The 27,276-nt window shown below is 37.2% G+C and overlaps 1 protein-coding gene across 1 annotated transcript in view; it reads right to left on the reverse strand.

Annotated features, from left to right (window-relative positions):
- Positions 1–27,276, reverse strand: part of PRKD3 (protein kinase D3) — an 86,496-nt gene that overhangs the window by 23,591 nt on the left and 35,629 nt on the right. The window contains exons 3-9 of the mRNA XM_018055130.1: positions 22,345–22,483; positions 20,459–20,590; positions 19,511–19,668; positions 14,952–15,144; positions 11,796–11,873; positions 8,887–9,070; positions 6,359–6,482 (exon numbers count right to left, since the gene is read on the reverse strand). Coding sequence (XP_017910619.1) covers positions 6,359–6,482; positions 8,887–9,070; positions 11,796–11,873; positions 14,952–15,144; positions 19,511–19,668; positions 20,459–20,590; positions 22,345–22,483 — 1,008 coding nt within the window. The remainder of the gene's footprint in view (positions 1–6,358; positions 6,483–8,886; positions 9,071–11,795; positions 11,874–14,951; positions 15,145–19,510; positions 19,669–20,458; positions 20,591–22,344; positions 22,484–27,276) is intronic.

Here is a 27,276-nt window from a genome sequence, read left to right on the forward strand (position 1 = left end):
CATGAAGTGATGGGACCAGATGCCATGATCTTCGTTTTCTGAATGTTGAGTTTTAAGCCTACTTTTTCACTATCCTCTTTCACATTCATCAAGAGAATGTTCGGTTCTTCGCTTTCTGCCATGAGGGTGGTGTCATCTGCATATCTGAGATTATAGATATTTCTCCCGGCAATCATGATTCCAGCTTGTGCTTCATCCAGTCTGGCATTTTGCACGATGTGCTCTGCATGTAAGTTAAATAAGCAGGGCGACAACATACTGCCTTTCCCGATTTGGAACCAGACGTATTCCTTTCCTGATCTGCAACCAGTCTGTTGTTCCATGTCCAGTTCTAACTGTTGCTTCTTGACATGCATACAGATTTCTCAGGAAGGAGGTAAGGTGGTCTGGTATTCCCATCTTTTGAAGAATTTTCCACAGTTTGTTGTGATCCACACGGTCAAAGGATTTGGTGTAGTCAATAAAGCAGAAGTAGATGTTTTTCTGGAATACTCTTGCTTTTTTGATGATCCAATAGATGTTGGCAATTTGATCTCTGGTTCCTCTGTCATTTCTAAATCCACTTTGAATATGTGGAAGTTCACGGTTCACGTACTGTTGAAGCCTGGCTTGGAGAATTTTGAGCATTACTTTGTTAGCATGTGAGATGAGTGCAATTGTGCAGTAGTTTGAGCATTCTTTGGCATTGCCTTTCTTTGGGATTGGAATGAAAACTGACCTTTTCCAGTCCTGTGGCCACTGCTGAGTTTTCCAAATTTGCTGGCATCTTGAGTGCAGCACTTTCACAGCGTCATCCTTCAGGATTTGAAGTAGCTCAACTGGAATTCCTTCACCTCCACTAGCTTTGTTGGTAGTGATGCTTCCTAAGGCCCACATGACCTTGCATTCCAGGATGTCTGGCTCTAGGTGAGTGATCACACCATCGTGGTTATCTTGGTCGTGAAGATCTTTTCTGTACAGTTCTTCTGTGTATTCTTGCTGCCTCTTCTTATCTTCTGCTTCTGTCAGGTCCATACCATTTCTGTCCTTTATTGTGCTCATCATTGCATGAAATGTTCCCTTGGTATCTCTAATTTTCTTGAAGCAATCTCTAATCTTTCCCATTCCATTGTTTTTCTCTATTTCTTTGCATTGATCACTGAGGAAGGCTTTCTTATCTCTTGTTGCTATTCTTTGGAACTCTGCATTCAAATGGGTATATATTTTCCCTTTCTCCTTTGCCTCTCACTTCTCTTCTTTTCTCAGCTATTTGTAAGGCCTCATCAAACAACCATTTGGCCTTTTTGCATTTCTTTTACTTGGGGATGGTCTTGATCACTGCCTCCTGTACAAAGTCACGAATCTCCATCCATAGTTCTTCAGGCACTCTATCAGATCTAATCCCTTGATTCTAATTGTCACTTCCACTGTATAATCATAAGGGATTTGATTTAGGTCATACCTGAATGGTCTAGTGGTTTTCCCTACTTTCTTCAGTTTAAGTCTGAATTTGGCAATAAGGAGTTCATGATCTGATCCACAGTCAGCTCCCGGTCTTTTTTTTGCTGATTGTATAGAGCTTCTCCATCTTTGGCTGCAAAGAATATAATCAATCTGATTTCAGTGTTGGACATCTGGTGATGTCCATGTGTAGAGTGTTCTCTTGTGTTGTTGGAAGAGGGTGTTTGCTATGACCAGTGTGTTCTCTTTGCAAACTCTGTTGGCCTTTGCCCTGTTTTGTTTTGTACTCCAAGGCCACATATGTCTGTTACTCCAGGTATCTCTTGACTTCCTACTTTTGCATTCCAGTCCCATATGGTGAAAATGACACCTTTTTTGGGTGTTAGTTCTAGAAGGTCCTGTAGGTCCTTCATAGAACTGTTCAGCTTCTTCAGCATTATTGGTCAGGGCACAGACTTGGATTACTGTGATAATGAATGGTGCCTTGGAAATGAACAGAGATCATTCTGTCATTTTTGAGATTGCATCCAAATACTGCATTTTGGACTCTTTTGTTGGCTATGATGGCTACTCCATTTCTTCTAAGGGATTCATTGCCACAGTAGCAGATATAATGGTCATCTGAATTAAATTCACCCATTCCAGTCCATTTTAGGTCACTGATTCCTAAAATGTTGATGTTCACTCTTGCCATCTCCTGTTTGACCACTTCCAATTTGCCTTGAGTCATGGACTTAACATTCCAGGTTCCTATGCAATATTCCTCTCTACAGCATTGGACTTTACTACCATCACCCGTCACATCCACAACTGGGTGTTGTTTTTGCTCTTATGGTGCATCTGGCAAACCAAGTGGCTGGGACCAAGGAGGTGATTAAGACACATGGCCCACCTGGGACAGTGCTATCTCCAAGCAATTGGTCACTTGAGCTGCTCAGACCTGAAGGTCACAAAATGCATGCCCAACCCACAAAGACTGAGCCAGAACTGTGTCTGAGTGTCTCCTGTGGAGGTACGGGTCAGCAGTGGCCTGCTGGAGGGACTCTGGGTGCAGTAGACCTGGGTATGGCATAAGCCCTCTTGGAGGATGTCACCATTAACCCCACCACAGAACCACCAGAACTTATACAGGACTGAGGAAAACAGATTCTTGGAGGGCACAAACAAAACCTTGTGCATACCAGGTCCCAGAAGAAAGGAGCAGTGACCCCACAAGAAACTGACCCAGACACGTCCATGAGTGTCCAGGAGTCTCTGGCAGAGCCGTGGGTCAGCGGTGGCCTGCTGCAGGGTTGGGGGCACCGAGTGCAGCAGTGCGTGCATGGGGCCTTTTGAAGGAGGTCGCTATCATCTTCACTACCTCCAGCACAGTTTGGCCTCAAGTTAAGCAACAGGGAGGGAATACAGCCCTGCCCATCAACAGAAAATTGGATTAAAGATTTACTGAACATGGCCTGTACCATCAGAACAAGACCCAGTTTCCCCCTCAGTCAGTCTCTCCCATCAGGAAGCTTCCATAAGCCTCTTATTCTTATCCATCATAGGGCAGACAGAATGAAAACCACAATCACAGAAAACTAACCAATCTGATCACATGGACCACAGCCTTGTCTAGCTCAAGGAAACTATGAGCTGTCATGTAGGGCCACCAACAATAGACGGGTCATGGCAGAAGAGTTCTGACAAAACGTGGTCCACTGGAGAAGGGAACGGCAAACCACTTCAGTATTCCTGCCCTGAGAACCCCATGAACAGTATGAATAGGCAAAAAGGCATGACACTGAAAGATAAACTCCCCAAGTTGGTAGGTGCCCAGTATGCTACTGGAGAAGAGTGGAGAAATATGCATTAGTATATGATATTCATCTTTCTCTTTCTGACTTACTTCACTCTGTTTAACAGGTTCTAGGTTCATCCATCTCATTAGAACTGACTCAAATGCATTCATGAGTCATATTTTTATGACTAATATTCCACTGTGTATATGTACCACAACTCCTTATCCATTAATCTGTTGATGGACATCTAGGTTGCTTCCATGTTCTAGCTACTGTAAATAGCGCTGCAATGAACAATGGGATACATGTGTCTTTTTCAACTTCACGGTTTATTCAGGAGTGGGATTGCTGGGTCATATGGTGGTTTTAGTCCTAGTTTTTTAAGGAATCTCTGTACTGTCTTCCATAGTGTCTGTAATTCCCACCAACAGTGCAAGAGCCTTCCCTTTTCTCCACACCCTCTAAAGCATTTTTGTTTGTAGAGTTTTTGATGATGGTCATTCTGACCGGTGTGAGGTGATATCTCATGGTGGTTTTGATTTGTATTTCTCTATATAATAAGTGATGGTGAGCATCTTTTCATGTGTTTGTTAGCCATCTGTATGCCTTCTTTAGAGAAATGTCTGTTTGGGTCTTTTTCCCACTTTTTGATTGGGTTGTTTGTTTTTCTGGTACTGAGTTGTATGAGCTGCGTGTATATTTTGGAAATGAATCTTTTGTCAATTGTTTCATTTGCTATTATTTTCTCCCATTCTGAGGGATGTCTTTTCACCTTGCTTACAGTTACCTTTGCTGTGCAAAAGCTTTGAAGTTTAATCAGGTCCCACTTGTTTATTTTTATTTCCATTACTCTAGGAGGTGGGTCATAGAAGATCTTGCTTTGATTTATGTCATCGAGTGTTCTGCCTATATTTTCCTCTAAGAGTTTTATAGTATCTGGTCTTACATTTAGGTCTTTAATCCATTTTGAGTTTATCTTTGGGTATGGTGTTAGGAAGTGTTTTAATTTCATTCTTTTACATGTAGCTGTCCAGTTTTCCCAGCACCATTTATCGAAGAGGCTGTCTTTGCCCCATTGTATATTTTTGCCTCCTTTGTCAAAAATAAGGTACCCACAGGTGCATGGGTTTATTTCTGGGCTTTCTATCTTGTTCCATTGGTCTATATTTCTGTTTTTGTGCCAGTACCATATTGTCTTGATGACTGCAGCTTTGTAGCATAATATGAAGTCAGAAAGGTTGACTCCTCCAGCTCCATTCTTTCTCAAGACTGCTTTGGCTATTCAGCTAGTATACTATTTGGCTAGTATTTTCATAACATTTTAAATTGTATTTTTTTTATTAAAAATGAGATCAAGATCTTATGTTTAAGAGTAATTTGCATTTCCTTGTCTGAGACCTGTTTGTTCAGATTCATTGCCTATTTTCCTATTGTGTTCTGGGTTGAAAAAAAAACTTTTTCCAGTTCATCATTTGTCTTTGTTTCTGTTCTTTGCCATGCAGCATTTTTTTTAACATGTGTCTATAAACTATTTTTTTAAATTAATACTTTACTTTTGGGGAACAGTTTAAGGTTCATCGCAAATTAAGGGGAAGGGGCAGAAATTTCCCATACATACTTCCTGTCCCTAGGCATGTATAACCCCAGACCCCGTCATCAACACCCTTAACAGAGTGGTATAATGGTTTAACTGGTGAACCTACACTTGACACATCATAAGGATAAAAGTCCATAGGTTATATAATACGGCTCACTCTTGGTGCTGTGCATTCTATGCGTTTGGACAAAGGCATAATGACAAGTACCTATCATTATGGTATCACATAGAGTATTTTCACTGCCCTAAAAATTCTGTGTTCTATCTATTCATTCCTACTTGTGCCCACCCTGTACCCTCCACAGGTCTACCTTTTCTGGAAAATAATATAGTTGGAATCATACAGTATGTAATCTTCTTACATTGGTTTATTTCACTTAGCAATATACACTTAAGATTGCTCCAAGTCTTTTCATGGCTTAACAGCTCATTGCTTTTTAATGCTGAATAACATTCCATTGTCTTTAGAACAGTTTATTTACCCATTTACCTACTGAAGGAGATCTATTATTTCCAGGTTTTTGACAATTATGAATAAACCCATTATAAATATCCATATGCAGGTTTCCATGTGAATGTTAGTTTTTATTTCCTGTGGGTAAACGGCAAAGAGTATGAATGCTAGATCATTTGGTAAAAGCATTTTAGTTTTGCATGAAACTACTAAACTGTCTTCGAATGTTAGCAATACCATTTTGCATTCCTAGCAGCAATCAAAGAAAGCTCTCGCTGCTCTACATCTTGTCAGAATTTGGTGTTCTCAGTGTTTATGGTTTTGGCTGTTCTAACAGATGGGCAGTGGTATCTCACTGTTTAATTTGCATCTGCCTGATGACATAAGATGTGGTGCATCATTTCATATGCTTATCTGCCATCCAGGTATCTTCTTTGGTGAGGTATATGTTAAGGTCTTCAGCACACGGTTTAATCAAGTAATTAAGTTTTCTTACTGTTGAATTTTAGGAGTTCTTTGTATATTTTGGAGAAGAGTCTTCTACAGATATCTTTTTTTGTAAATATTTCTTCCAAGTCTGTGGCTTGTCATCTCAATCTTTTAACACTATCTTTTGCAGAGCAGAAGTTTGTGAAGTGAGAGTTGCTTAGTTGTGCTCAACTCCATGGACTGTAGCCCACCAGGCTCCTCTGTCCATGGGATTCTCCAGGCAAGAATACTGGAGTGGGCTGCCGTTCCCTTTTCCAGGAGATCTTCCCAACCCAGGGATTGAACCTGGGTCTCCTGCATTGCAGGCAGATTCTTAACCATGTAAGCCACCAGGGAATATCAATTCTTTCTTTCAGAGATTGTGCATTTGGTGGTGTACCATCAGACTTGCTTTGAATCTCTACTGTTCTACCAATTAATAAAAATAGTACATTAAATATTCCACCTTTTCAATATTCTTAACATCCTAAATATAAAGATGGTTCTGGTGTACTATGATGTCTTAATATATATCTCATTCTCATTTTGACTTAAAAAACACACAAAGTAAAGCACATAACAGAGTTTCACTACCATAATAAAATGCCTGTGATTACTGACCAGGGTATCCCTGCTGGTGTAATGGACCATCCACCCTTCCTTCACCATTGTGCTGCTCTTCCTCTTTGTGTGCTTGATGGACTGGACGACCCTCATCAGCGGAATGTTATTGCTTGTTGATGGACTAAAAAATATTTTAAATTTATGACACATATTTATAATGTTAACTTAAAAGATCATCAATACAGTAAACTCATCAAACCCTTTTAAGATAATTAAACCAAAATTCTTCAAAATATCTTACAAAGACAAACAATGGCTTAAGAAGAAAAAGATAAATTAATCCTGTTGTGATGATACATAGTTAATTTATAAAAGACAAAGATGATACTGTTAGGGGAAGCACACTGACTGAAACGGTCCACCCTGGCTAGGTAACCATTTACATGAACTGTTTTACAACAAGAGGTCATGGTAAGGAATATGGAACTAATAAGCCACTGCCAACCAAAAGAGTTAGGGAAAGGTCAAAAGGAGACACCATGTGTCTACCCACTTCTAGAATCCCTCTCGCTAGCATCCATCTTTGCTGAGCGATGCGTGTGCCACCAGGAAGGACTCTGAATCAGAATGATTGGCCAAAGAAGACAACCTGGAAACTAATCTCATCACCATAAAACCCAAGACTGTGAGCCACGTGGCAGACCTGTTCTCCTGGGTTCCCTTACCCTACTGCTCTCCACCGGGTGCCCTTTCCCAGTAAAATCTCTTGCTTTGTCAGCACGTGTCTCCTCGGACAATTCTTTTCCGAGTGTTAGACAAGATCCCGCTCTTGGGGCCCTGGAGCGGGGGACCCCTTCCTACAACAATACTGTAAGTCATCATTATTTGTCATGAATATTTCTGGAGGGCCACAGGACATACGAAAACAATGAACAGAGTAGAAAGAATCCTCTCTGGTTGGCAAATCTGGAACCTGGGAGAGGGTCTCATTTGGGACTGCTGCTAGAAATCGTACCCTAGATAACATGACAAATTAATAAATTAATCACAAGACAAAATTCAAATATCAAATTCCATTATTCATGTTGTCAGCAACAATAACTTACAGAAGATACTGAAAGAAAAATGATTTACAGGTATTAAGAAAGTAAAAATGATAAATAATGAAATGAGTCACATCAGGTAATACTGAAACATAGGTCAATAACAGTGTAGCTGGAAAGAAAGGGCACCTTGGCAGAAGTGTGTGAAAAATACACTGTTTTTCAACTGAGTCTCAAACAGTTAAATACTTGCTCTTAAACTGTGAAGTATCCATGATTAGGAAACTAGCTTAGTTCTCTTAAGTCTCTAATTTGGGCAAACATTTAGTTAATAATGATAATGATAATAATAGCTATAATTTAATGATAAGGCTGAATAAATGACTCAGCCATATGAGACTGACAAATGACCAATTTTCTCTAAATACCTATTTGCTGCCAGTACTCTTGCCTAGAAAATCCCATGGATGGAGGAGCCTGGTGGGCTACAGTCCATGGGGTCGCACAGAGTTGGACACGACTGAGCGACTTCACTTTTACTTTTCACTTTCATGCATTGGAGAAGGAAATGGCAACCCATTCCAGCGTTCTTGCCTGGAGAATCCCAGGGATGGGGGAGCCTTGTGAGCTGCTGTCTATGGGGTTGCACAGAGTCAGACACGACTGAAGCGATTTAGCAGCAGCAGCAGCAGCCAATGAAAAACAAAACCTGCTTAAAATGTTAACATTGTATCAGAAAGTAGTATATTTTATTGCTATATCTAAAAAAACTGAATTTCTATAAATACAGGAGGATATATAAGTCTCATAACCCAGAAGCATTTTTACAAAGTGCTAATAGATGAATTGCAATATGAAAACTGCCCCCAAATTCATCACCATCATCTTTGTACAACATCCTCAGGTATAGATTCTTACTGGGGTTTGCAACATTAACTAATATGCCTGTGTGAATAAACTGGTTGCTTTACCTGAAGTCCAATGCTGGCACTTTGTGAAAGACTGCTACACAGCTAGGTATCATTATCTAGACTGTATTTAAATAAAGCATTTTTCTTTTTAAGAAAACGGGATTCTCATACCTTCTCATCTTGAGTGGACAGCAAGAGGAATATAATTTATTTCAGAAAAATACTGTAGTACATGTAAAAGCATTAGCCACAATTTAATTGATTTTAAACTACATTTTAGGAGGTCGAATAAATTGAGAGATTGGGATTAACAAGCGTATAGTACTGTATATGAAATAGATAACTAATGAGAACCTACTGTAGAGCTCAAGGAACTCTAATCAATGCTCTGTAGTGATCTAAATGAGAAGGAAATCTAAAAAAAGAGGGATATACGTTTATGTATAATTGATCACTTTGCTGTATAGCAGAAACACAACATTATAAAACAACTATACTTCAAGAAAAAAATTTTTCTTTTTATAATTACATTTTTAGGTTCCACTTAAAGAGATATGATTTGTTATTTTTTAACAGAACTCCTGGACTCCTTGCATTCCGAAATAGCTTGCAGTCCATACCCATACATTACCTGATTGTTTTAACAGCTTCTTCGTCTCTTTCCACATCAAGATCAGATGGATCCAAGAAAAACATTTTATCTTCTGGGGGAGATGGTTCTTCTATGTCATCCAAGCCCCGACTACCGTCACTGTTCATGTCACTACTGTCAATATCCATCGGTATATCTGTATCTGTTCCCAAAGTAGATGGTTCTGGCAAAGTTTTAAATGAATTCAGAATTTTACATTAATGGAATATCAATATACCTAAGTAGAGACAGTATATCAAATGTGAAAACCATTTTAAAAATTCTTAAATGAAATTACAGAAAAATATTTTTATGATTCAAGCTAAAGAAATATTTCTTAGCATGATATAAGTATAAAAATAATAAGGCAGAAAATTAACTTGATTGCATCAAAATTTTAAATTTTGATATGACAAAAGATACTAGAAGCAAAGTAAAAGGTTAGCCACTATATTTTATTATCGGGTCAGCTGATTTTCCACAAGTGTCTAAGACAATACAATGAAAAAAGAACATTCTATTCAGTGTATGGTCATAGGACAAATGGATATTTATATGCAAAAAAGAAAAAAGGAAATTGGAAGCTTTCCTTAAATCAATTACAAAAATTAACTTAAAGTGGATCACAGACCTAAATGTAAGAGTTTAATCTATAAAACTCTTACAAGAAAGCACAGGAGTAAACTTTGGGATCATGAGTTAGGCAAAGCTTTCTTAGATATACCACCAAAAATCTAAATGACAAAAAAAGCCCAAATATATTGGACTTCATCAAAATTTAAAACTTCTCCGCTACAAATGACACCTCAAAGGAAGTGAAAAGGCAGTGTACAGAATGGTAGAAAGTATCTGCAAATCATGTATCAAATAAGGGACTTGTATCCAGAATATTTAAAGAATTCTTAAGACTCTATAATAAAAAGATAAATAAATAACCTAGTTAAATGGGCAAAGGACCAGAAGAGCTATTGCTCTGAAGCAGATGTAAAAATGACCAAGAGGTACATAAAAAGATACGCAATGTCAGTTAGCCATCTGGGAAATGCAAATCAAAACCATAATGAGACAACACTTCATACTCACTAGGATGGTGACAATCAAAATGACAGACAATGAACAAGTGGTGGACAGGACACATAGAAATGAGACTCCTCATACATTGCTGATGGGAATGTAAAATGGTATGGCTGCTTTGGTAAACAGTTTGGCAGTCCTCAAAATGTTAAACAGAGCTACCATATGACTCAACAGTTCCATTACTGGCTATCTACCCAAGTGGAATGGAAACACATGTAGTCAAATGTAGTCAAATGTTCATAGCTGCCTTGTTCATAATAGCTCCAAAATGGATATAACTCAAAGGACTATGTTTGATTGGTGATGAATGAATCAAGTGTGGAACATTCGAGCAGAGGAATATTACTCATCAACAAAAAAACAATGAAGTATTGATACATGCAACATGGATGAACCTTGAAAACATTATGCTCAGTGAAAGAAATCAGTCACAAAGACTACACATTGTATGATTCTATTTATATGAAATGTCTAGAAGGGACAAACTGATACAGATGAAAGCTGACTTAGTGGTTGCCAGGGGCTAGCAGGGAAAAGTGGATGGGAAGTGACAACTAATTGGTATGGAGTTCTTCTCAGGATGATGAAAATGTTCTAAAATTAGGCTGTAGTGATGGCTGTATAACTGGGAATAAACTAAATGTATGAGCTGTATGGTATACAACTCATATCTCAATAAAGCTGACAAAGAATTAGTAGAATATATAACACGTGAACAAGTAATTTAGAGAGAAAAAAACTCCTAAACAGTAAATAACTGAAAGAGATAAATGAACATTAAGATAAATATAAATGGTATTTCATATCCATTTGTCAGAAGGTAGACAAGGACAAAAATACATAACTAGCTAAATCTAGAAAAGACTTCAATCATGTAGAAAAGCTGTATTAATTCTGAGCAACTGAAACACAGAAACCAATCACGCTCTGTCAAGGGTCTTAAACAGCAACCACAGAAAACATACCACATGAGAAAATGTTAAACTCTTAAGATTAATTTCCACTCCTTATGCTTTTCCTCCTATATCCGTTCTCCAGGGAATCTTCCTAACCTAAGGCTCGGACCTAGGGCTCCTGCACTGCAGGCAGATTCTTTACCATCTGAGCCACCAGGGAAGCCTTTCCTATAGAACTACTTATATTCAATTTTTACCAGCCATGTAATACTAAGGAAAAATTATGCTACAAGTTTACTCCTTTCTTCCAAAAAAGGTAATCACTTTGAGTGATATAATCTTGAAAAGAGGGGGAAAAAAAAAAGGTAAAAAAGCAAGAATGTTCAGCTAAGTGATTATTTGATGGAAAAAGAGAAAGTGAGACAGTACAATGACTTCTAAAGACTATGAACTTAGATGCCAGACCACACAGATTCAAATCCCAACTCTACCACTACTGGTTGTATCTCTTAGGCAAATTATTTAATGTTTCTGTGCCTAAGACTTATCTCAAAAGGTTGTTCTTAGGTTTAAATGTCAATATAGAAAATGTTTACAATAGTGCCTGGCATTCATTAAGTAGTTAATAAATACTAGAAATAAGAAATAGTTCTAGGGACAACAGCAAGGTTATAAAATAAATTTTGCTATGTCTAAAGACAAACAAGAATATACAGCACCATTTGCCACATTTGACTACAGACTGGTAAGTGGTTAAAGGAGACAGGAGGCATAATTAAAAGTATACTATGAGCGATATCTGTATTTTGCTTGGTTATTAACTCAGAAAAAAGTCAAAGAAACAAAGTAAACAAAATAAAATATGCAAATATAACCTTATATAAAGATAACACACAAATTGTGATCTTTCCTGGAAATTAAGAAAAAGACTTTTACCTCCATTGAAAGTAACCTCTCCAAGGCAGTCTCTCGGTACTTTAGACGCACACCGCTTATGGCAGTTGAATTTACAATCTAAAATGAAACATTCATCTTATTAATTTATGTAAAAAGTCAGGCAGTATCAGATATGGTTAAAGACTTTCTTTAATCACACATGTAGTATTATTAATAATGATGATGAAATAATAAAATTTCCTCTATAAGAACTCAGGTCTTACATTAAAGGTCTGGTTTCATATTCTGATATCATCTCTTATTAATTGGTTAATCCCTCAGGGTTCAGTCTCTTTATCTGTAAAATTAAGTTTATACCACTTGTTTAACACTTTGCCAAAATGTTGCTGCAGATCCATGCTTCCCTCCCTTACATTGCATTCTTCTTTCCACATCCTCCTTAAAGAGTTTCTCAGGCTGACTAAATCCCTTTCCAACATATATCAGGCAGTTACTTTCAATTCCTAATTATCAGGACCTGGTACATACGCAGAAAAAAAACTGCAATGCTGCAATCATTTATTAGGAATTAGTAAGAGCTTTCCCAGACAACCTTGCAAGAGAGGACTGAGCTTCTCATGCACAAGGTCCCCCACCTGTAGTATATAATAGCTCTCTTCAGTCTGCAAGAACCTCAGGGCTGATTGCACTGCAGGTGAGTGTCAGTCAGGTCCGAGCTGTTCAACACTACCGTGTAACTCATGGTTCTCAAATTATGGTCACCAGGCCCGGAGCATCAGCATCTTTTGAGATGCACGATCTTGGCTGGGCTCCACCCTTAACCTACTACATCAGCAGCTCTGGGAGTGAGGTTGAGAAATGGGTACTTTAATGACTTCTACATTAAAACTGAAACCTGCTGCTATAACTACTGTCTAACACCACCTTCAAAATAATTCTACCAACAATAAATGGGTAAAAATAATTTCAAGTCCTGATTTAGAATAATTTTGTAACTTCTATAATTGAAAAAACTCTTGGTATCATGCCAATAGAATATAGAAAGGTCATTATAAGAAAAAGCTCTATGAAATTAATAATTTGGTGGATGAGAAAACCTGCATTATGTAATAACATCTTCAAAAAGGTGAGGCCCTAGGAAAATTCACATGATACTAGTATTAACACTGGCATACATTTAAATATTTGTTTTTTATCTCATGAGGTTTACAAATTGTGAAAATAACAAGGTTTCCCTTTCCCTCTGAAATGTAGAGCCAAATTTACCACCCATATGCAGCAAGTATGTAGTTCTAATGACAGTCATTTATACTTCTCTATATTCCTGCCCATGTTCTTTACTAATTTATTTATGTTTTCTTTTATCCTATATGTGCTTATATAAGCTGCCCTGAAATTTTAATATAACAAAGTGGAAAACAAATGAATGAATAAATTAACTGCTCTTAGAATTGTATATTTTTCTCAAATGATCCTGCATAACTGTTTTATCTTAACTATTTTTTTCTTAGCTTAACAAGTGAATGAAAATGTCTATTTTACTTTTGAAGTAAAAATACAGGGATTACTGAATTGTATTATGACTTTTTGATACTTTCTGAACCAATATAAGCATAAAACATTCTTTTAGAGCTCTAAGAAGTTAAAACTACTAAGCCAGTCATATAGTTAATTGATTTTATTTCAAAATTCATTAATCTACATACATATTTTATTCAATCATTCTTTTAAAAAGTACTGTGCTTTTTTGCATGCAGTTTTAGAATGTTTCTGTTCTACTCAGCAGAACAGCATATTTAGTACCTTTACTAAGATTATCTGCTGGCTAGAATTTGTACATCTGTTCTTAACGTTCTTTCCCAAAACATTCTTTCCTGGCTGCTTGCCAGTACACTTTAGTGTTGATATTTAAAGTATTAATTTATATATTAACTCATATTCAAAAGTAAGCTGTTGAAATAAAATTTCAACATTTAATTAAGCTTGCCTGATGGTTATTAAATATTGGCAACAAATGTACAATGTGTTCTCTATTTGATATTCTCCTATGTAGCCATACATTGCTAAGAAAAGTCTTCTTATATACTTATAAATTAAATTTACACATAAATTGTTTAATTCAACACTGTAAACAGGACTTATTGTTGCAAAGATCTCAATTCCAATGTTTTACGTAGATGAAACTAGGTAATCCAATTCCACAAATACTTTTACATAAAAAGTATGGTATCAAGAAGTAATGATAATTACAATAATCACATGAAAAATAAGTACATAAGATTATAGACAGATTACTTATATCTATTTTGGCTCAATGCCTAATAACACATTTAATATCTCTATTTTGGTTTTCACACAGTTGTGCAGCACTGTTGAGAAGATGCGAGACAAAAAGATAAAAGCATCTTTTAAAAGCATTAAAACATTATATAACTACAGGAAACCATTACTCTATTAAAAACATAGTTCATTAGAGATGTTTTTGGAATTCTATGACAATGTTTTGGGTTAGTATCCAAATATAGATGGTCCCCATAATAATTCCAGTGGGTTCTACTATTTCTGCCTGTTTCAGTGTGATTGATCAGAATGACAATTTTGGCACAGTTCTCACAGCCACATAATTAAGGCAAAAATAAAACTCCTGTAACATGCTGCTGTGTGTATGTGTGTATGAATATTTAATGGAAAGTCTGCTTCAGTCGCTCAGTCGTGTCTGGCTCTTTGCAACCCCATGGACTGCAGCACACCAGGCCTCCTGTCCATCATCAACTCCCAGAGCTTACTCACTCATGTCCATCGAGTCAGTGATTCCATTTAATGGAAAGAGGAGGGCATTATTTTATATTCTGGGTAGTGTCTGGCTCTGGAATTGGAAAGACTTAAGCTCAAATATTAGCTCACCTGCTCACTAATGTTTCCATATTAACAACTGTTAAGCAGCCACATCTCACAGATTCAAATTCTAGTTTTTCTGTTTACACTCTAATTTTTCTTTAGCATAGCTTCTGGTACAGAATACATATGTTGCAGATACCAGTCATCGTTAATAATTGATACATATATATGCACATTGCTTTTTTAACTATGAGACCAATTTATTTGCTTAAGCCTTCTGAAGTAAAAAGTATTTTGTGTTATATTTGCTAACAAAAACAAATACAAATTTTACTTCAGAAAATCATGCAGTCCTACCTTTGCACTGCATTCCTTGGCGAAAGAGGCCTTTCAGTAACCGCTTGCAGTACTGACATATCGTGGGACGGGTGTATGAGTGAACCGCAAACGTGTGTGGGACTTTCACCCTGCACATGACCATTTTTTCCATCCAGATTGGGCGACCACTCCAAGAAGGAATTCTCTTACTAGGTTCTTGGTGAACATGTGACTAAAACATAAGTAATTTCCATAGTGTAAGTCAACATTAAAAACAAAGTATTCAGATCAAGGTTTGACCACAGAAGTCATTTATTTCAAACACTAAAGCCACAAATAAAAAAATGTGGATCTCAGCAGTTTCCCTTGGAAGCTTAACTTACCAACCCTCGAATAAGAAAAGTGTAGAATTTTTTTGCTATTATTTATGCAAGGTATTTTCATCCTCACAGACATGTATCCATTGATTAACTGTTATTTGCCAGGCACATATGACATTTCACAAATAAAAAACAAAACCTTAAAATTAGTTTATAACATGTTCAAATTCCTTACCAAGAAATTAATCACAGGAAAATTAAGTAAATTCAGAAGGGTTAGTGCTGCTCATGTTGAGCTACCGAACACAACATCTGAAAATATTTTGAAACAAGTCTTGGTTTTTAAAATCTATTTTAATAAATACTAAAATATGTATTACATATTTTACATACATATATATGTAAAATATGTATGTAAAAATATTTCGTTAATAATGACAGATGTAAATTAAAACAACTTTACCCTTAGTAATAATGCTTTAATAAGTTCCTTGATATTTTAAGTATATTTCAGTTATACTGACTTTTCCTCTCAGGTGAGCAAAAAGGAAAATTAAAGAAGACGTTGGTTAAGAATTTTTGTGTCATTTGAGGGATAAATGGATTTTTAAACTATGACCCTTTTTATGTATACCAAGGAAACAATCAATTTAATTCCAGGTCAGATCAATATAGCCCATCACATTCATTCAACATTCATTGACTGTCCTTTACTATGTATTGGAAATATGAAAATGAATACAGTCCATATTCTCAAGGACAAAATCCAAATACCTAACTGCCTTCTAGATGCACCAGAGATCTTGCTGTAGCTGCTTGCCTCTTCACTGCCAGGACTGCCTTCTATAACCAGTAATGTGGGTAACTCAGAATTCAGTCACTGTACATTGATATGTTCAACCAACAGAAGCAAAAAGAAATCAAAAGACAGAGAAGTGTACAGGAGAAATGAGAGGAGAAGAAAATAAAGGGCTTTTTTTCTGAAGGAAGTAGGAGGAAGGAAAAAAGAAAAGGACTGACCACTGGAGGAAAGCACTATAAAAACAACACAAATACAGCCTCTGCTGGATAGTTTTTCAATAATGTGTAGCCAGAAACGTTCTAAAGCAAATTACGAAGCAATTTAAGAAAAGTACAAAAAGAATGTTAAAACCCAAACCAAACTTGCAGACTTCAGCTGTCTAAGGTGTCCTGCTGTAGTCTGGCCCAACCCTCCTCCAGGTACAGAGCACCGTCAGCAAAAGGAACACTGAAGTGATTCCTCAGAGCTGATAAAGCAGCCAGCAGGAACTAGAAATGGATGCCTTCAGCTTTTGCTTATCCCTGGGCCCCTAGTCTAGTGGTGACTCAACACTGTGTTTCTCTTGCTCGGCTTCAACCACTTAGTCTGTGTCTCAAGCTTAAAACATACATGTGGAAAGACTGACCTGAGTTATACTTAAGTCTTCTACTTAGCAGTACAGTGATTCTTAACCTTTTCCCCATCTCAACACCCTTGAGCAGACTGCAATCTAGCCAGTAACTGGTTTACCATCTACTGAGTGAAGAAGGCAAGAAAGGTACAACAGACTTAATCAGAATTTGGAGGATAGAGAATGCTGGTAGAATTACCTAGAGCACTTGGCTAAAACGGGACCAGTGAGAGTAACTAGAATTGAGTGGAAGCTCTTTTCTTACATTGCTTTAATGGCCCTCTTTACAAATTACTTATTAGCTTAAATTCTTTCTTTCTTATTGGTGTATAGCCAGAAATTTTCTGAAAGTAATCTAATTATTTCCACAATGTGTGTTTAAACTAATTTTGGCTGAATTGCTCATAAAAACTTCGTAACAATATTGCCAACTCTTAATCATATAAAATAATAAAGGTGATATAAAAAATTTAAAGGGGGCAATTCCCCAGTTATATATATTTGATTTTGGAACATTATTCGGTAAAAGAAATATCTCCACTTTTAATGTGCACACTTAAGAATCAAGAATTTCTTTCTACCTTGATTCTGTACTGTTCCTGCAAAAATTTTCCCAAATGGGGAATGCCCTGGTCCAATGTTTAGGACTTTATGCTTTCACAGCCAAAGATGCAGGTTTGATCCCTGGTCAAGGAACTAAGATTCTACAAGTCATGCAGTGGGGCAGGAAAAAAAATTTTTTCTCCCAAATGCACTGAGATGAACATTAATCTCTCTCATCTCCGAACAGCCATCACTCAACATTGATTTCTCTAAACCTGGTGGTTTCATTTTAACCAAATTCAATGAACAGTCTATTTTCTTCTGCCTCTCCACCTCTTTACTTGATTCCCTTTACCCTGATTTCAGACACTGATAGAAACTGCCTTCTTACATGACAACCCCAGGGTCAGATTCAAAGGCTTCTATTCCAAACTGGCCTTCTCTTATGTCAGTAGTCAGTGAAGTTTAATATTTTGACTCCTTAGAAACTTTTCTTCCTCATGTTTTATCTATGAAATCAGGACAACAGCTACGTGCCTGCCAGGACTGTGGTGAGGATTACACAAGAAAAGATAAGTAAAGCATCCCAGCATGAAGACTGGCATCTGACAAGTTACGAGGCGCTTCCTGCACAGGCACTTACAGTGAGTTCTTCTCTAAACCTGGTTCAGACTCGGGACGCTCCCATCTCTTCACTGTTTCCTTTACTCCTTTAGATTGTCCGCTTTTACCACTCTTCCTCCCTCTGATTTTCCTCCATGAGCTCTCAGCTCTTCTTACTGTGTACCTTCATTTTTGAGACTGTATTCTTTACTACACTTTCTACTTGTTCTAAAACACTCTGCACAATCTATCCAATTCAAACATGTCACTCTCCTTATACTTCTGTAAAGAAGTATCTTCCGGGTAAAATATATATGAATAAATTAAAACTGAATACCTTATTCATCTGCTCGGTCCTATTATTTCCTAATCTTATAATACTCAGTGGGTATGGCTGACAAACCAGTACCATTTGTGGGGTTCTTAAAACAACATATGTTCATTCTACAGTTCCCAATTAGAGCCAAGTTTCCCCGTGTAGCTTGTGTGTAAAATGCATTAACTTTTCTATTATCAATCTTTCCCTAAATTTTCACGTGTATTTATAATTCCTCATTCTCAGTTCTAATGCTATAGCACTCATTTTATACTTTAAAAATGTCATAGTAGAGCTATGCAATGTGGAAATGTGGGATTTTTGTGAAAGAATTTCAGAAGCTTCTATTTTAGTTCCTCAATTTAGCTAAATCTTGTGATGAAGCTGTCAAGACACCAGTCCAATGGCTTGATTTTGCCATTAATATACAGAAGGCCAAAGGGGTTACAGAAATAACTAAATTAAGACTGTAGTCTACAGATGGAAGTTATTTAAAGTAGTACCAAATAAGTAAGGCAGTTATTTCTTCCCCAATCTACTACTTTTACCCTTCAGGGGTACAATACATGAGGAAAAATCATTGATTTACACGTAAGCAGATCTGGGTTAAATTCTAATATTGCTTACTAATTTGTTCTGTGACTTCAGTCAAGTCACTTGATAATTCTGAGTGCCAGCTATCTCACAGTATACAGACCTCACTGGAATACTGTAAAGATCAGTGATGTCACTCAACACTTACTCATTTATGACTGAGAGCCCACTAAAGTACGGTGGGCACAGTGAGGCAAAGAAAGACATGAACACTGTCTTCTCCAAATAGATAAACTCCTTGAGGACAATCTAGTGTACAAATACTGTGATATTACGGTAGAATGCTATACACACCATCAAGGAGGTTTGAAAAGTGGTATGCCATTCAGAAAAATAACTTCTAGGTAAAGGGAAATCAAGTAAGGTAGCTGTTGAGCTAGGTCTAGAAAAAGCATATAGGATAGATATCAACAAGAGCAAATGTAGGAGGATGGGGAGAAAGGATGTGTTCAGGGAATACTGAATATTACAGATTGTCGGAAACGCAGAATATATAGAGGTTTTCTTGAAGGGAGCGATCTAACTGGTTGCTGACTATTAAGCTGTAGTGCAGTGTGGAGAGCAGGAGTCAGGATAGTAGTTAGGAGACTGATCTCGTGGTTCAAGTGATAAGGTGATCTCAAACTATACAACATGCAATTCATTGCTACTGGTAAGCCCTGTTTACAGTGATACATTTTAAGTTTCTCAAGTGTAGGAATGCTACTGTTATTTAGTATATAACTTATGATTTAGGATGATGTCATATACACTGTAGAAACATAAAGAGTAAGTGGTAAAAATGCCCTCTATTTATCTTACAGGACATACCTCTTCAGTGGGAAGGGCTACATAGTCAGTCTGCAGGAGTCTTGGAAATGAGAGGCCAGGTCCTGGCAGGGATACATTTGAGAGACGTCTCTTTCTCACACCACTACAGTTATTTGGAATCTTGAAGGCACATCGTTTATGATAATTTAATCCACAGCCTAAATAGATTTTAAAAGGTTAAAAAAATTTTTTTAACTTAACCATCTAATTGCATACATTAAAAAAAAACAAGTGCTTCTTTTATTTTCTCTGGCAGCAGTAGCTATCCTAATGAAGAATCCAGACAACAAGCTAAGAATGGGAAATGTGTAGAAAGGTTTATTTAGAAAAGTTAGGTTAGCTAAAGCAGTGGTTTCTTCAAGTGTGCTCCCCAAGGCAGCATCCAAGAATTTGTTAGAAATCTAATAAATTATTGGGCTTCACCTCAGACAGACCTACTGAATCAGAAACTGGGGACAGGGCCTTGCAAAGTAATGTTTCAGCAAATCCTCAAGGTGATTCTGATACATAGTGAAGTTTGAGAACCACTGGCTTAAATAACTTCAGCAAACTGTGGACTATGACATGTGAAAATTACATGCAATTCAGATTTCAGCGCTCATAAATAATTTTTTGGAACACAGCATTCTCACAGTTTACCACCTGCCCATGGCGATTTTCATGCTACAATGGCAAAGTTAAGCCACTGCAACTGAGACCACATGGCCAGCAAAACTTAAAATACCAGCATGTACCCTCTGGTCCTTTACAGAACAGGTTTACTGATTAATCAGATGTGCACCTGCATCCTACCCTCCTGGCAATTCTAACACAGAACAACCAGACTGCTCTGCTTCCAAACCTTGGGTACTACCTAGTCACTGACCAATGATCTTATTTTTTCATCGATGATTAAAGAACGTAAATGTGAAAACTTATTTCAAATTATCAAAAATTTAGAACACATACCTTCACATTTCAGTCCCTGGCGTACCAATCCCCAAAGCATCTCACCACAGTAATCACAGAAAGTAGGCGCTTTGTAAGAATGCACATAGAGAGTATGTGGACGAATCTGGAAGTCTTCTACTGTGGCCAAAGCTTTAAAAATAAGAAAAATATTCAAATAAACCCTATACTTGCAGTTGTGATAAGATTAAGAACATCAACCATAGTCATTTATGTCAAAGTATACAGAACCTTTCTTTTTCTGAAACTTTCATCTTTTACCCATAAAAAATTATTTTAAGACTTTAATGTCATGGTTTTTGAACTTTATTTTAGGAAGCTGACCAACTTAAAATAATTTGATCTCCAAAAGTATGTATTTTGTCCTCCAAAAGCATTTTCTTGGAGTTAGATTGCAAATAATTGTCATATTTATTTTAGCTAGTTAAAAACTATTTAACTTATAATGTACTGGGAAATAGAACACTAAATTTTAAAAAATTATAAAACTTAACATTAACTTATAGCAATGTTTCTGGGAGAAATGCACTCAGTCCTCATTTAGGATCCCAGGATACACTCTGTCTGCTCTCCACAGTCCCAGTGGATTAGAAAGAGACTCTTTTCCCTTCTGTGAGCAACTCAACAGTAGCAGATGCTTCCATCATCAGACATCCTTTCAACATCACCTTCAAGTCACTAATGGATATCCCCGTGGGCTGATGTAGGCTCCAGAGCAAAGAAGGAATAGATATGAGCATGACCACCCAGGAAGACAGGGAGTGAAGCCCCTCTACAATGAAAAGGAAGACAAGGACTGGGATGTGTACAGAATTTGGGGTTGTGGTGGAGAAGATAAACAGTAAGGATCAGAGACTAATAAGGAAAGGCGGTGATCAGAAAGAATCTCAAGACTGCAAAGATGAAACTGGGAAGAGTGAAAAGAATGGTGGCAAGATGCTGGACTCTTGGCCTGGCCTTTCTTCCCTTCCTTCTCTCCCATCTCTTAATTTCTTTTTTATCTCCCTCTACGTTTCTCCCTCCCTCTTTCCTTTGCTGCCAAACACAGGATCTATAGGCCTAATATACACATTTTTTATTCCTTGACACTTGTCACTAGCTATCGCGCCCACCTGCTGTCGGATGAGGTAAGAAATAGCAGGGGCTAAGGAACAATGGATGGCAAGAACGGGTGAGAGGGGAAAGGAGAGAATAAGAAAATGCCCACGAAGAAAAAGAAGAGAAGGAGCACTGTTTAGGTAACAGAATCAACCAATACTGCAGTTTCCTCTTCCACATTTTCATTATTTCTTTCTTTCTTTTCCTTCTGATTTTCTTTTCCAAATCGTCACAGAAATGGGAAAAAGAAACAGAATTTCAGTGTAATTGTTTAATTTCTTTGAGTCAACAGAGGAATATAGTCCTCTTCCAATTCAACTGATAATTCCCTTAGCTTAGTAACACTTTAAATAATTCAGGGCTTATTTTCCTGGGGGCTTCCCTGGTGACTCAGATGGTAAAGAGCCTGCCTGCAATATGGGAGACCTGGGTTTGATCCCTGGGTTGGGAAGGTGCCCTGGAGAAGGAAATGGCAACCCACTCCAGTGTTCTTGCCTGGAGAATTCCATGGACAGAGGAACCTGGTGGGCTACGGTCATGGGGTCACAATGAGTTGGACACGACTGAGCAACTAACACTTTCTTTCTTATTTTCCTATTTTCTTATCTGTGATGTAACCTTCCTGAAAGTAAAAATCATATAATAACCTTATAATAGATGAAAGAAGTAAGCAACTACAGTATTTACAAAGTATAATTAAATATAGCATTTAGTTGAAGTTCCCCCACCCAAAAAGGCTCTTTGGGAGGAAAAAAAAGGCAACAAAATAAAAGAAACTATTTACTTACCTGAAAGAACAACTTCTACTAGGTCTCCTTCATGTATTTCATCTGCTGAGGTAATGAGCTGCAGAATATTTTCTGAGTTCATATCATGGCGAAAAAGAAGAATTTTGTCATACATGCCAAAGAATCCACACTCTGGAAACTGTAGGAAAACAGTCCTGTATCAGTATACTCATTTCATAAGTAAATGTCTCAATCTTATGAAATAATTTTAAATGTACTTTTGTTGTTGTTCAGTTATCAAGTCGTGTCCAATTCTCTGCAACCCCATGGACTGCAGCATGCCAGGCCTCCCTGTCCCTCATCATCTCCTGGAGACACTATTTGCTAACAATTTTATTAATATCCAGAAAAGATCAACTCTGTGCTTAAGCACCTTGGTTAATTCTCAAGTTCAAAAATATAAAGGAAAGCAATATAAATAATTACTGATATCTTAAAACATTTGTCTCTTAGAAGTACAGAATTTCTTTACTCAGTTATTGATGAAGAATACAATCTTCAACTTAGTGCTATTCTTACAAAGACTGAGAGATGAGCAGTCTTTCCTGTCCTTCAGAACTGAGCTTCCCATCTAGTCAACTACCAGCCATATTGTTGTTGTTCAGTATGGACACATGTAGTTATTTAAATTTAAGCTAATTAAAAATAAATTAAAAGTTGAGTTTCTCAGTCTAGCCATATTCCCTGTGCTCAATCACCATGCTAATCTAGCTTGAGTAATCAACTGTTATTTATGCTTTCCTTTAACTTTTACATCTTGATGGTTTAGTAAGTTTAATATCTTCTTTATGGAGTCAACTCACTGTATCCTCTAAATAAGATATCCTGACCTTGGATGATTTTTCCTTGTTCACATCCAGTTGGTTTTGTAATAAGCAGTTTGATCAGGTAACTAATCAGGTTTTCCTGTTTACTTTGCCCACTGAAAAAGGCCAAGCCAAACTTGTAGCCCACTTTTACATCAATTAAAGATCTTACGGCATATATTTTAGGTGCAGATACCAACCTGGTTCATCTTACTTTATGGCCTTAATTTTCCCATTAAAAATTTTTATATACATCTCTAAAAAGGTCTCAATTCTGGGGGAAAAAGTTTAATTTTTAGGAATTGAAAATAATGACTTAATTAGAAATTTTAAAGTTTACTTGCATTTTAAGAAACCTCAGTTAATAAAGTGTAGAAATATTTAGAATTTTTATAATACTATACCTCTTTTCAATATTTGAGTTATGGATATTTTTAAAACTTCATAACATGCTGTAAACAGATCTAACAGCATGAGAATTTTCCATTGAAAAGAGTTACACAGAATCAAAAATTATTTTCATTAAATTTTAACTTAAAATTTAAATTTACTAAATTTTATTTAATTATTAAATTGGAAAATACCTAACGGAGAGTAAAACTTAGTTGCAACTAAAATACGACCTTAGTTGCAACAATTCTTAAGAATTACTAACAAAAGGATTCCATATTCCATCCTTATAAAATCTCTAACAAAATATTTGTATGAATACAACTCATTTTAAAAAGTCACAATTTTTTTTTTTATGTCTTCTAAGTGTACGGTCTTATGGTGTGTAAAGCTAACAGTCAGTCTTTGCCTTCCAGGGGCTTACAATCTAGTAGAAAGAAATAAAACAAATATATAACATGATAAGAGAAGTGCCAAGAATGAAAACACCCTAGAAGAGGGAGTAAAAAAGATAGACTATCCCTTTAAGAGTGCTATTTGAGCAGAATCATAAAAAGAGAAGCAAGATTTCCATAGGCAGAAAGTGAAAATGAAAGGGTCATCACTGAGAAAGTAGGAGGTAAATGACAGAAGGGAAGTGGACTCTGACTACTGGAGAATGAGGTGGCAGTAGGCGGCGGGCAGGGACAGGAAAAAGGCAAAAATGTACACCAGAGCCCCAGACAGACCATACAAACAGAGACAGTCAGCATCTGCAGAGCTGGGTTCTCAAGCTTTGCAACCTACAAACTATAGCACCTTAGATAAGCTGCTTAGCCTCTCAAAGCTCAGTTTCTTGTCTATAAGTTAGGAATAGTAAGAGTACAAGCTTTTATTTTTTATGGTGCACCACATGGCATGCAGGATCTTAGTTCCCAGGGATCAGACCTGTGCCTCTTGCAGTGGAAGCATGGAGTCTTAACCACTGGACCTGCAGGGAAGTCCCCAAGAGTACTAGCTTTAAGTACTTCTCGTCAAAATTAAATTATTTGACGACTATAAAACACTCAGCACTGTGATCAAATAAACACTAGTGGTTCACATTATTCTATACCCAAAGTGGGAGAGACAAGGGGTACCAGAGCAAGGCACAAACATGATCAATTTTAAAAGGATAATGCTAACAGCACTGAGTAGCCGGGACTGGAACAGGAAGTGACAGAGTAAGCTCCGGAAAAAGGCAGAAGCTACGGTTCAGGAGAGAGGTATCAGGGTCTGGATTATATAGAAGACTGGAAGCAAGACAAGAAACACTTCCCTCTAGAAACACATTTGGTAAATTATATGGATCACTAATACTGCTTTGACCAAATCAGAACTCCCTACAACTAACCATATCAATGAGAGAAGAAAACATAAAAAATTAATGGCTTAGCAAAATTACGAGTATTAATAATATTTAAGACATACATTGTGTACCAAGCTGGAAAGCCATCAGTGATGGTAAAGACAAAAGTAACTTTCTGGACTAGCACATGTTTACATACTATATTCATCTATATGGTTGAGAAATTACACAATTCTCCAAGGGAAAGGAAATGTAATGACAAGTCTGTGAAAAAGAGTTTTGCTATTCATGATTATATAGGTGTGTTTGGTAAGACATTTAGGAATTCTATGAAAACAAGGGTCCTTACAAAATGAAGTAACAGAAACTGGCCTGAAAAAAAGAGCCAGAGAGAATATTAAATATTGTCACTGAATATCAGGAAACAGTGTTGCCCACCATTAAAAATATTATGAATCTTGAGGCATTAGTATTTCAAAGATAAACACTTAAAAAGTAGAAACAAGGAAATAAACCATAAACACTCACTTAAAAAAAATCTAAACAATTGTAAGGAACAACTCCATAAAAAACAAAAAAAACTCTGTTAATAAGCTTTGAATATATAGAAGGTTGATGATTGTTTAAAATTCAGAAATTGGTTTTCAAGTAGGAATGAATTTGTAACATCATGTCTCACCTTTGGTCACACACTAGAATCATCTGTAGAGCTTAAAACCACGTCTCCTATTTTCACCCTAAGCATCTTTATCATTGACTTCTTTGCAGCATGTTTGCCACATAACTTACTGCCCATAAGGCAATTCTGCCATCAAAGATAAAATAACTGGTTGACAGTTTGGTTTCAAAGTATATTACCAATTCTTCCACTTGGCAACATTATCAATGGCTTTACTAAACTGACAAATGAGTCAGACGCTTTACTGTGTGAGCCACCAGGGAAGTCCTGACAAATGAGGATGATTTGCCCCCAAATGATCTGGTTTCTTATTTTGAAATATACTACACATCAGAGGAGAAAGAGGCTGAGGGCCTTAAAGGTGCAGAACTCATCCCACATTTCCCACAGAATTTTGGAATGTCTACCAACAGACATGTGACAGAAACAACACTGTAGAAGAAAGCTTTCACAACACAATACAAAGCTTGGTTACAAACATGCATCCCAGTATTTGGAAAATGACACCTCTCTTAATGAAGGAAGAAATTTTAGTGAAAAAGAATAAGTGCAACGCGGAACGAGAAGAAAACTGAATAAGCAAAAAACCACATACAGTTGAACAATGTGTGGGCTAGGAGCGCCGACCCCCATGCAGTCAAAAACCTATGCATAACTTGACAGTTGGCCTCTGAATCTGCAGTTCTGCACCTGCAGATTCAACTGACTGCAATCATGTAGTACTGTAGTATCTGTGAACAAAAAACTTGAATGTGACCAAAATGCCTGTGGCAAAGATGTCCACAGCAAAGATGCTTAGGGGTAAGTATCAAGAACATTTAAAACAAACAAAACACACGAACATTATTCCTAGATTTATGGTTAAGCTCTAGGGACTAGGACATGGACACCTGATTTCAAAATTTACTTCTATATTACTCAGTGTATTCAATATTAAATACATATATATATATGCACGCATGTGTGCACGCTAAGTCATTTCAGTTGTGTCTGACTCTTCGTGACCCTACGGATTATAGCCCACTAGGCTTCTGTGCCCATCGGATTCTCCAGGTAAGAATACTGGAAAGGGTTGCTATGTCCTTCTCCAGGGGATCTTCCTGACCCAGGAATTGAACCCGAGTCTCTTATGTACCCTGCACTGGCACGTGGGTTCTTTACTGCTCAGTTCAGTTCAGTCTCTCAGTCGTGTCCAACTCTTTGTGACCCCATGGACTGCAGCACACCCGGCTTCCCTGTCCATCACCAACTCCCGGAGCCTACTCAAACTCATGTCCATTGCATTGGTGATGCCATCCAATCATCTCATCCTCTGTCGTCCCTTTCTCCTCCTGCCTTCAATCTTTCCCAGCATCAGGGTCTTTTCCAATGAGTCAGTTCTTTGCATCAAGTGGCCAAAGTATTGGAGTTTCAGCATCAGTTCTTCCAATGAATATTCAGGACTGATTTCCTTTAGGATGGACTGGTTGGATTTCCTTGCAGTCCACGGGACTCTCAAGAGTCTTTTCCAACACCACAGTTCAAAAGCATCCATTCTTTGGTGCTCAGCTTTCTTTATAGTCTTTACTGCTAGCAACACCTATATATACAGCAATAAAGAACCCACCCAGGAAGCCCTATACACAAACACATATAAACACACACACATATACATTTATCAGTTCAGTTCAGTTGCTCAGCTTTCTTTATAGTCCAACTCTCACATCCATATATGACCACTGGAAAAACCA

Source organism: Capra hircus, chromosome 11 (assembly GCF_001704415.2).
Source record: "Capra hircus breed San Clemente chromosome 11, ASM170441v1, whole genome shotgun sequence".
Taxonomy (NCBI): domain Eukaryota; kingdom Metazoa; phylum Chordata; class Mammalia; order Artiodactyla; family Bovidae; genus Capra; species Capra hircus.